Raw genomic sequence first — 12,305 nt, forward strand, 5'->3', positions numbered from 1 at the left:
TGACCTTTTGACATAATTTCCTCATCGACATATTGATTTCTGGACTCATCACTGAACAAATGGACAACACAGTTAAAAACAAGTAGCACATTTGAGGACGAATGATGACAGTATAGAAGCTAAAGGTCTTCTAGAGCTATTTTCTATATAAAAAATATATTTATTTATAAACATACATATATATTAAATATCATATGTTATGGCTGTTTTGTGTATGCCAGAATAACTGCAGGCTGAAAATATTACTTTTAAGTAACATTTGTCAGTAAGTTAAAAGTAACAATTTTGGCATATGTATAATTTATATGAACATGTTAACTGTAAGTTAATGCAAATATTAAATCAGGAACTCAATGCATTAGGCATGTATACATAGTCAAGACAACATGCTCTTCAAACCAAGCATGAGAATTAGGAATAAAGGTGACTTAAATAACTTCAAAAGCGGCACGGTTGTTGGGGCCAGACAGGCATGCCTGAGTAGTCAGAAACTGTTGATCTGCTGGGTCTTTCCCACAGGCCATCTCTGGCGCTGGGGGACCGCATCTGTAACCGGAAGGTTGCCGGTTCGATCCCCGGGCTCTCTGTCCTGGTCGTTGTGTCCTTAGGGAAGACACTTTACCCTACTGCATACTGGTGTTGGCCAGAGGGGCCGATGGCGCGATATGGCAGCCTCGCTTCTGTCAGTCTGCCCCAGGGCAGCTGTGGCTACAACTGTAGCTTGCCTCCACCAGTGTGTGAATGTGAATGTGAGAGTGAATGAATAATGGAATTGTAAAGCGCTTTGGGTGCCTTGAAAAGCGCTATATAAATCCAATCCATTATTATTATTACAGTCACTGGTAATTTTACTAAATTAAAAAAATAATTTTACAATTATTTCATTAATCGTATCATTACGTTCGCGTTTAAAATTGTTCACAGCATGAAACATCTGAAAATAGTGTTTATGGGTGGACATCATCACACTAACGCCTATAGCAATAAAAAGATCTCAACAGCGCCGCCCGATGGCCAAAGGGGGACTAACATCACTGCACACGTTGCTAAAACGACGGTCCCGCCCTCTGCTGAAAATTTGGCGGCGCCACCATCAAGGCGCTCGTTGTGATACACAAGAGCTACCGAAGGGGCGGGCTTCTAGAATTAAACGGAAAATGTCGATTTGACTCCTCCTATCTTCCGTCGCCAGATCTTGTGAACAAAACAAACGAACAACAGTGACGCAGAACCCTCTTTTTAAAAAACAATCTGGTTTCCGGAAGTAGCGAAAAAGAGTTAAGAAACCAGACTCCTTTGTTACACGTTAGTAATCTAATAACGTTGCGTTAAGTCGTAAACAGCTCTGGTTAATTAAAGCGAATACTAAGAGCTCCACCGTAGTGAGGGGATATTTTTTTTAATTAGCATTTTTGTTCTTAATTATAGCTATGGCCATAACTAATAACGTTTAGCTTCGTAGTGGTTAGATTAAACTAATTCAGAACATGTGTCACACATAAACTGTTCGTCCCTTCTCATGGCAGCCTCTTAGCTCCGTCTGGGTGTAGTGACATGACCTGTACATAACAAATGTTAAGCGGGAAGAAAGTCTCAGGAAAGTACTGGGCGAGGGGCAAGTTAGCTAACAGACTGTGTGTTCAATGGACAGAGGCAGCGAAGACGACGCGCCTCCCGATGAAGATTGTGGATGCCATGCAGCCAGCACGGAAGACGGAGAGGTGGAGGTTACACCTGCATGCAGCCTTTCAGGTGGAGTTGCAGAAATTTTGGCCCACGGAATCTGGGGACTTTTGAATCAGGAACAGGAGAGGATGACTGGTCCCACTATGTTTGGAGAGCAGGGAGATGTTGTTGATCCCCCCTCTGTGTCTCCCATCAGCCTTATGGATACCTGTGCTCCCTCCATATCCACCCTTTCCTCCTGCTCATACTCCTCCAGCCGTCACGCCGACTTTTCCTCCTCATCTTCTTCTCCCTTGTCCTTGTCTCCACCCTTGCCTCCTTCCGTGGAGCTTTCAGCTGTGTTGACTGATACAAGATTGACCCTGGATGTGTACCGGGGAGGTGCAGCTGCATTGCCCCTCCTTTGGGAATCCATCCCGGAGCAGCTGAAGGGCCTTCAGTACCTGAGGCTGGGCTCTGAGGAAAAAGCAGGGCTGGATGGTGCACTGGATGTCCTGTCCCATCTGACAAAGCTACGATCACTGGCTATTCGGGGTACTTTTTTCATAAATTTAATTCAGTGTCATCTGCTTGTCACCATACGTGTTTCATTGCATTTTAGTTGTTACCTTTAGTTAAGTTAAACTATGTAATACTGTGTCATAGAATGATAATTCTTCTGTGATTCTCTGTCTTTTTCTTCTGCTCTAATTGCATTTTTCTTTCTAACTAAAGGACACTGTTTACATGACTCAAGAGGTGACCCCCTGCCTGGCCTCCTCACCACCTTACCAGCATCTGTTTCCTCACTTTCCCATCTGGTGCACCTGGATCTCTCCTTCAACCAGCTCTCCTGTTTACCATCATGTCTGCTTAGCCTTCCCATGTTGTCCTCGTTGCTCCTCTGTCACAACCACCTCTCGGCTTTGCCCTCTGATATAAGCCAGCTTTCCTCCCTCACCTACCTCTCCCTCCTGGGGAATGAGCTGGTGTCTCTCCCCCCGGGTCTGGGTCAACTGAAAGCACTACAGACTCTGGATGTGTCAAATAACCTCCTCCAGGAGCTACCTGACGAAATTGGTTCACTGGAGGAGCTTGTTAAGCTGGAATTGTCCCAGAACAAGCTAAAGCAGCTACCAGAGAGCATGGGTAAGGGCATAAGGGTGAGTGGGTGTGTCTAGTGAAAAATCACTTAATGTAAGATAAATTGGTCCCGGAGCAATTCAAAAAGAGTAACATTCTCTTTTTTTTGTTACCCAGGCTCTCTCCTTTCACTCAGGGAACTTGTCATCTATAGCAATGACCTCCGTCTGATCCCACTCTGTCTGAACAAACTGCCTCTGCTTAAAATAGACGTCCGTGACAATCCCCTGGGACGACCTCCAACTCCTCCTCCTCTCTCTCCTACACCTGGTGAACAGAGAAAAATAGGAGCTTAAAATCAATTAGAGCTCAATGTATTTTGATCCTGAACATGCAGTGCTGAACTTTGTTTTTAGCATATTAACTGTGTTTTTTTCTCACCAGATGAAGCAGAAACAAAACTCCCAGAACTGCACATTGGGTTTAATCAGCACAGGTACAGTGTCACTCATAGCAGGCTCATATTTTCTCATTCTTTGAAATAATACCGTTAGTTAAATTGACACAAGCTATATTTTAAAAAAAAGGTTTGATGCTCCTTTTGCTCTTTAGTTTCTGCATTTCGTCTGCCGGGTGTCATGTGTTCCTCCCAGGGGGGGCTGAGCTGGTGTTCCCCCCAGGATGCATAGTGACAGCCACAAAACTGGCCTGGACCGAGAAGAGGCCACAGCGAAAGTGGGTACAGCTGGAGGAGCATGAAATCCTTCTTAGTCGTCCGCTGGAACTTCGTCCTCATGGAGTCACATTTTTAAAGGTATTTTAAAGCGTATAGGAACACTCCATAACTATTTAGTTATCATGATTTGGTAGTTTGTGATTTGCGGCTGTGGAGAAACTAAACTTTACCTCTGTTTACATATTTGTTTAGAACCTTAGTTATTTACGCACTCGGGTAAACATGACCAACCTAGTTCTTTTGTAATATTAGTTATACAGTCATCGGCCACTTTATTCGTTTCACCTTGTTAGTACCAGGTTTGACCCCCTGCCTTAATTCTTCATGGCATACATTCAGCACAGTGTTATACATTTTGGTACAAATTGACACAATAGCATCACACAGTTGCTGCAGATTTGTTGGCTGCACATCAATGATTCGAATCTCCCGCTCCACCACATCCTAAAGATGCTCTACTGGATTTAGATCCGGTGACTGTGGAGGCCATTTGAGTACAGTGAGTTCTTTGTCATATCCAATAAACCAGTTGCTGGAATCAGAAAATTGGTACACTGTGTTCATAAAGAGATTAGTCATCAGTAACACTTATGTAGGCTGTGGTGTTCAAATGATGCTTACTTGGTAGTAAGTTGCCCATAGTTGACCAAGAAAAGAATTCCCAAAAAACAAAAAACTCATCAGACCAGGCAATGTTTTTCCAGTCTTCCACTGTCCAATTTTGGTGAGCTGGTACAAATTGTATTCTCAGTTTCCTGTTCTTAGCTGTGAGGCGTGGCACCCGATGTGGTCTTCCACTGCTGCTAACCATCTGCTTCAAGGTTTAATGTGTTGTTCATTCAGAGATGCTCTTCTGCATACTTGATTGTAACAAGCAGATATTTGAATTACTGTTTCCTTCATATCAGCTCAAAGGAGTGTGGCCGTTCTCCTCTGGCCTCTGATATCAGTAAGGAATTGAGCAGGTGTACCTAATGAAGTGGCTGGTGAATGTATGTATCAAACGCTTTTCTGGTTCCCAAAAAAAGCTCTAGGTTTGAGGCTTCCTGGGCCATTTCTGTATGTTTGTTTGCACGTTAGGTTAGCAGGTGCCACAGGTGTGGATGTGAGATAGATAATGGGCTTAAAATGCACAAAATAAAGCACTGTATGAATGTGTGAATGTGACTAGTAACTTGAGTGGTTTCCATCAAATATTTGCTATTTCCTATCTGTTTCTTTCTTGCACTTGCATGAGATAAATGCATCTCACCTCTAAAATGCTTACAGCCTGTGGAGGTATGTGTGCCATATCACCGGACAAAAAGAAAGGAGGTGGTGGTGCGGACGTTTGATGGACAGTCATGGAGTACTTTGCCCACTGAGCTAAGGAGAGGAAGCGAGAGCCATAGCAGTCGCCCTGGGGGACGTCCAGCCAGGGTAACCCATAAAACATGCTACTGCAAATGGATATTATTACAAATTTTTTTTGTCTTGGACAAACAGTATTACTATATTAGTGGTGAAACTGGCTTCTTTTTGTACCTTTAGCTGGCATGCTGCTCAGTGAACCACTTTTCCTGGTTTATGGCCGTGTCTCGCCCAGTAAAGGACAGCTGCTCTGTCACACCAGCCGGAAGCTTACTGGTGTCAAGTGCTGATCCTGGAGTAAAGCTTCACTTTCCTCCGGATTCCACAGTGGAGACTCGCACCATCACTTTACAGGTCAGCTAGCAGCAGTACCTACACATGATTGATATCACTGTTCTTGTCTGGTCTGCAAGACTTTGGTGTTTCCTGATTTGCAGGTGTTGCAGGTGTCTATGTCAGACGTGCAGGCGCTGTGTGGTGATCCTCAGGCCAGAGTCAGCCCCCTACTTTGTCTCTCCCAGACTCCCAGCATGCATTTTCTACAGCCAATCAAAGTTCAGATTCCCCTGCCATCTGGTGTCACCGGTACATTAGGCCCTCCTGATGCTCACACACATTACACATGTAATAACACATTACATTAGTGTGTATTAATGTTTTTCTCCCTTTCTTTGCAGGCCATACAGTTGATATGTCCTGTTTGCATCTGCTCCATGGAGATCCAACTGCCCAAACCTGGACTGACATCACAGCACAAGTCTCTCTCTATGTTACCCATTTGTATGCCATTTTCTACATTACGCATTTCTCCTGGTAAGGGTCAGCTCTATATCACCATAAAGCACTTTTGAAATGTAATTTACAGTGTAGGATTATAATGTGTGTACCACTACAGGTACTGGCTCTGGTATACTACACAGCGCTGCGTCAGTGGGGTGGTCAGGAAGATCTACCAGAGGTTAAAACAGTTCAAAGTCCAGTTCCTGGTCCTCCAGAGGAAGACTGATCCTTCACAGGTTCTGCTGCAGTGCTTACCTTCTAACAAGGTTTGTGGTGATTTTTTTTTCCTGTGTTGTCACTGTGCATGGTGTCATAGCCTTAGTAGTGTATGACTTTGAACTGATCTGTTTCTGGTGTAAACTGCATGCTCAGGTGCTAAGCAATGGTTGTGGTGTTTCCTGCACAGGTAGAGAGCAGAATGCAGTCTTTGTCAGAACAATATGATGGACCCCAGCCTTCAGACCTGTGTGACCTGCTGGAAGGAGAGCAGTTCTTTGCTGGCTTTGAAAGAGGCTTAGAAATCAGCACAGGTATGAAGCCTTAGAGAAACTTGTTTGATTTGAGTTTTTATCAAATCTACTGTACTGATCACATGGTTGCCACTGCTTACACAGTGAGCTAAACTGGCAACCCTGATACAGATAAGTGGAATTAGATGGATGGATGGTGTTTTTACATCATTAGTGAACAGAGCAGACTATACCATTATGGCATTTTCTCCTCTGAACTGTATTGTCAGCCAGGGTAACCAATCTAAGGGAGAAATCCCGTCGTCCTTCAGCACGTGTGGGGTGAAGTTGCCAGATATAGGAATCACAACCAAGATTTACATAATATTTGCAGCACATTCATAGATAACCATAATCAGATCAAAAAGCTTCATTTCTATGTTGCAGTGGTTTCAGACTCAATATTTCATAGTTTGCTTTGGGTTTGGTCCTCTGTTTCACCTTCTGTGTGCATTTATTCTTCTCCTCTGCTCCCCTCCCTGCTTGTCACAGTGAAACAGACACATAGGAGCAAAGAACTGGAGAAGAGGAACAGTTAAAACATGGCTCAAAATAACACAACCTGTTTTGTTGCTGTAAAAAAAATTTTTACCACCAAAGCGCTAAACCTTTTTAAATGTTTTGTTTGTGATGACATTTTCATTGACTTAAAGGTTACTTTTTCCCAGGAATACAATGTCGCTGTGTTTTGGAAATCGCGATTTGAAAATTAACTACTAGATTTGCACACGATAAACAGGACGAAGGTCATTTTAAAGGAGAATCAATTATCTTTTTGGACAAAAATTAAATATGTGTTTAAACCTATACAGATGATTCTTTTAAGGATTTAATCAATGCCAGGAGAAGGACTTTAGCCTGTTTGTCTTTTCTTCCGAAGGGTCTTATGATGTGCGGTTGTGTAATGATTGCCCTGACATAACTTTTTGTCTCACACTGATATTTCCCTGTTTTTTTCCAGATAGACCAGACTGTGTGGGGGGAAGACTCTGTTTCGAGTTTTACTCCAGCCTGAAGAATCTGAAGGAAGTGTATATCTGTTCAGCACAGGGTCAGAAGGGACCAGTGAGGGGGCAGGTAAGTCATAGACCCCCCCCCCCCCCCCCGCCCACCACCACCACCACCACCACCACCACCACCACCACCACCACGCACACACTGTCTGCTTTATATTTAACTAGGAAAGCACATTTTTTAAACTCACAGGTTTGCATGCAAATATAGTATATAAGAAAAAAACAGACTTTTCACAGTATAAACGAGCTTGAAAGTGCCATCATGCACTTTATCCTTTAACAAGCTTGTGCAGCAATTTCTACATGATGGGACCAGATGTGACCTACACTATTTTACAGGTTAAAACAATTCTATAATATTTACTGCTGTGATTTTTGTGATCCTGTCTTAGTGGTGTTGATTCAGTCCTGTGGTTTATTTTTATGGTATTTTAGCTCATCATTTTCCTGTATGCTACATATATTGGAGCTGGAAAAAATATTAGTTGCACCTTTCAAAACACTGCAGGTCCAGTCCTGGTAGCTCAGAATTGAATCAAAACTTGTGGTCAAGAGTTTCAGTCTATAGCAAAAGCTGAACACTTACTGTGAGGTATGCATTTTTAAGATAGCACAACATTGCATACATACACCCCACATACCTTTAAATCTGTTGGTTTAAAAAAATGTGTGGAAGCACATGGGAATTGATATAATTTCTCTATGAATGGCCTCAGAAGACCCCACTCTGTTAAAAGTAGACAGCTGAATGACCTTACCTTTGGGGAGACGAAGGTAAAGTAAATACTAAAAAGATACACATTCTCTTGAGGCATATATCATCTTCTCAGTACTTCTCAGATGTCCCATGGCTTAGTTCAGAGATAATACATCTCTTTTCACATGTTTTCTTTAGAGCAACATGAAGCCAAAGATAGCAAGAAAGTAGTTATCCTCAAATGTGTGTGGGAGGTGAGGTGTGCCTGATTTGCTTCACTGATATCTATCTGTGTGTCCTTTGTGCCAGGTACCTATTTGGGTGGACCTATAAATTCAAATTTTAAGCCTGACAGCTGAGATTTGTCAGAAGACTACACTTTCTTTAAAAATGGTTCTTTTACAGCTTGTACCTTCCTAGGATACCTAAAACAGTTGATTGAAAACTAATGAAATTCTCTGTTGCAATTACTCACCATTAGAATATTACATATTGCTGGTCTCTCTCCCATTATTTCCTAATGGATGTAGTGCAGTTTTTATGGAAAGGGGAATAAAAAGGAAAAAATCTTCTGTTTTAGTTCCTTCTAGTAAACTCACTGGTGCTTCCTGTGTGCTTGTATATGTCTGGATAATGTCTGTTATGAGTAAGATATCCAAGGACAAGACTTGTGCTCCTCGCATGGTGAATAAGAGAACATTTTTAACAGAGGCATCTATGTGGAGAACTGGTTTATTGACAAAGATCTGTCCTCATCAGTTTTACTCTGTGGAGCTCACATGGGAATGCCGTAGTACCCTACTTAATCTTTACTGGCAACCCAACGAACATCAGTCTGGAACTGCAAACGTGTTAGACAGAGAATTACACACTTCACCCACTTCACAATGATAATAAAGAATCGCATCAGTTTCGGCGTGGCAATAAAGAAACTCTTCCTCTCTGCCCTGCGGTGTGCTTGCTCCATTATTTGAGGGCAATTTTGGTTTAACTCAATAAACCGTGGACCCTGTGCTATCAATTTAAAGGAATTGTTATTCTAAACTGGAAAATTGTTATTCTAAACTGTAATCCAGCCTGTTTTTCCAAGGAACCACAGAGCGACCAACAACATAAAACTGTTCTCAGGGGCTGATATATAATACTTCTTGCCCAATGGAGTTTGGGTCTAAAGGAGATTAATTCCTAATAAATGTTCTTGTTGATTATAATGAATCACATTTAAAAAGGTAAATGTGCTTTATGTGTTTTATGGTTAAACAGGTTTTGGACAACACTGATAATATGCTCTGCACCTCTGTTACAGGTGTCCTTTTATAGAGGGGAGATTCCCAGCAACCTGCCAGAGGAAGTAGCCAGAAAGAGGAAAGGACTCGACAGCCAGTGGCTTACAACTTTACCTCTAAGACTTCCTGTCAGTTGAAGAGATGGATCCTATTTTATTCCTATCTTAAAAGATGTTATTACACGTAAAATGTTCTGTCTATATACATTATTATTAGTTTCTAAACTAGACTCTTGTTAGTACAGAAAAACGTTTTCTAAGCATTATTTCTGAGGAGGCTTTCTCCCTATGCTCTAAAGGGAACACTTTCTTTATTGTTCTTGTAGGCTCTAACCTCAGAGAACACTTTCATCATGGAGGAGGTCGAGTATCCTCCTCTGAACCTGGGTGACCCTGAGAGTGGCTACCTGACAGAAGCCAACCTGCTGTCCATCTCTCTTCAGATAGCACAAGACTGGCGTGTTATTGGCCTCAATCTGGGCTTGAGCTACCAAGAACTGGAACGCATCCAGTACAAGAACAGGTAGGACTGAATAATCATGTTCACTTAGAATTACTGAAGTGAACAAGCCTTTTACATGAAACACATTTTCAATTCTAATAGAACACTCAACGGAAGAGAGTGACGTGTAGTAGATTCGTCTACAAATAAGAAAAACACTCAAACATACCTCTTGTCATTGTGACCAAATAGCTCAAAACTTTTCTCCAGAAGACATTTGGCTTTTCCACGTGGCAGCTGCAAATTTCAGTTGAGCTTGAAGGTGTTGATTTTAAAGCAGTAAGAAGTGTGTGTGACAACATTACCCTATCTATCTATCTATCTATCTATCTATCTATCTATCTATCTATCTATCTATCTATCTATCTATCTATCTATCTATCTATCTATCTATCTATCTATCTATCTATCTATCTATCTATCTATCTATCTATCTATCTATCTATCTATGAATAATTTGGTAATGAGTGCCATATAAAAAATAAATATGTCAAACTAAGCCATTTACATTTTTAGCCAAGAGAAAGGTAAAAAAAAAAAGAAAAGGAGAAAAGTACATTTGTTGAGTGAGAGATCACACATCATGGCACAGTCAAAGCTTTGCCAGGAACAAGATGGTGTGAGATGTATGTAACAGGAGGAAAATTCCCGCAATGGGAGAGACATGCTAGTGAATTTTGATTGTTTTAATCTGCACTGCCATCACGAAGCCATCTGGGACACTGCAGGAGATTACACACAGGCTGATACTCATCTGGCCCTCCCCCTTCTCCTCGTGTTCAGAAACCCTCTATTGATTCATCCTGGAGGTGGAAGAAAAATGCATTATGTATATGTATGTGTGTGTGCGTGTGTGTGTGTGTGTGTGTGTGTTTTTGCATTTGTGTGTAGGATTTTAATGTACGAATGTATTCACATTTTAATACTAATGTGCATTAGATATAACAGGTATAACAGTAGGAGATTAGAGAGTTTACTGTGGGATTTGAACATATATTTCAGTGGTGTGTTTTCCTTCGCTACCAGGGACAATCTGGGTGCCTTGGTCCTGGACATGCTGTTTCACTGGGCTCGGGCGCAGAAGAACGAAGCACCCGGGGCAGTATCTCGGCTGGTGGCTGCTATGATCGAGAGCGGCAGGAGAGACCTGGCCGAAGAGATCGAGGACATTGTCAACATAGGAAAGAGAAAGTACACAGAGTCTTTGAGGAGAGTAGGTCTGGAAGCAGAGAGCTCCTCTCTGGGTGAAAAACAGCAGTAGATGAGCCCATGCTGGACACAGATGGCTGACTTACACTTGAGTGACCTGCTTGTTTACCGTGGGCCTCCACTATCTTGTTCTGCTGTCATCAACTGCAGAAGTGCACAATCATGATAACCGGCTATGTGCTGGTGGCACCTTTCATAAGCTCAACAGAGGAACAGGTGAAATGGATTTACTGTGTAATGGCCTACACCTTGTTTTTAACAAACCGACCCCCCAAGTATCTAAGCATCTAAAGCAGGGATGTTAAACTCATTGTACATGATGGCATGCACAATTGACTTTGATCTTCATTTAAGTCATTTAATTATTTAATTTATTTAATTTAATGAATTTATTACCTTGGTGTAAAATAAAGGAACATGTGTTAGGAATAGTAGGAAGACATGCTTAAAATGTAATAAAATCCAAGTCATAATTTTGTGACCTCCTTATCATTTTCCAAAGCTGTCCAGCGGGTTGGATTGGAGTCTTTGCTGGGCAGATTTTGGCCCCTAGGCCTTATGTTTGACAGTCCTGATCAAAATCATCTTAAACTTTTTATATATTTGTTTTCTTTAGCACTTTATAAATGTGTCTCATTCATTTAAAAAACCATCTCATTATTTCAAACCATAATTTCACTATAATTTTGAAAGAGCATTTCATGTTTTTGATTCAGAATCAAATTATAATAACAAACTATAATTATTTTTTAAATATAACAATGACTGGATCTATTAATGTTGTTTTTTAATTTCTGGTACCTGTTCAGACAGCAAACAGCTCTGAGACCTGTGAGAGCATGTTACAGGACTGCACTAAAACTGCAAACATAAGCCATTTTTACAGCTGATTACATTTCCTCCTTGTGTGCCTTTGGTCACTGAGTAATCAGTTTAGCTGCAGCACAATCTCAGTATGATATGAGGACGTTAGATCTTTGTAATGTATGAATGTACACTTTTTTAATATGTCTTATAAGTAAAACTGGGATATAATTTTTTGTACTTGTCAGCTGGTTTTCTTTCTTTGGTCGTGACTCACTCCTTTATTGCTGCACGCTCAGCCCCAATATTTCAGCTCCTGCCATTTTTTTTTCTATTTCGGTATTCAAGGTCACTGTGATGTGATGAAGCGTCACCATGACGCCGACTCCCATCCCCCATTGCTACAACTTTACCTCCTGCACTTCCACTACACGCCACTAGAGGCCCCCATTTTTTAAAATCCTCTTTTCTGTTTTTTTCCTATTTCACTCCATCGCTTTCCCTCCCTCCCTGCCTTCACTCCCACCTCCTCTACCTCCCTCCACCGGACTGAACCGCTAGTAACGCCGGTAGGTAAGCCACTGTGGAAGCTGAAGATACAGAGAGTAAAGGCTTTGATTTCATACCGCAGCACCACCGAGGAGACAGCGGAAGCGGCTCTGTGTGTCT

At 41.7% G+C, this 12,305-nt stretch overlaps 1 protein-coding gene across 1 annotated transcript; it reads left to right on the top strand.

The window, feature by feature from the left end:
* The first annotated feature begins 533 nt into the window (after window positions 1-533).
* On the top strand, window positions 534-12,023 carry pidd1 (p53-induced death domain protein 1). The gene is made up of 15 exons (XM_085167921.1): window positions 534-2,220; window positions 2,401-2,814; window positions 2,926-3,078; window positions 3,193-3,244; window positions 3,361-3,562; window positions 4,754-4,903; window positions 5,015-5,188; window positions 5,272-5,419; window positions 5,512-5,647; window positions 5,730-5,880; window positions 6,021-6,144; window positions 7,085-7,200; window positions 9,143-9,250; window positions 9,448-9,644; window positions 10,650-12,023. The coding sequence occupies exons 1-15, from the start codon at window positions 1,644-1,646 to the stop codon at window positions 10,882-10,884; spliced, it is 2,937 nt and encodes a 978-aa protein (XP_085024047.1). The 5' UTR covers window positions 534-1,643; the 3' UTR covers window positions 10,885-12,023.
* The last annotated feature ends 282 nt before the right edge of the window (window positions 12,024-12,305 follow it).

Source organism: Neolamprologus multifasciatus, chromosome 7, assembly GCF_963576455.1.
Source record: "Neolamprologus multifasciatus chromosome 7, fNeoMul1.2, whole genome shotgun sequence".
In the NCBI taxonomy this organism is placed as follows: Eukaryota; Metazoa; Chordata; class Actinopteri; order Cichliformes; family Cichlidae; genus Neolamprologus; species Neolamprologus multifasciatus.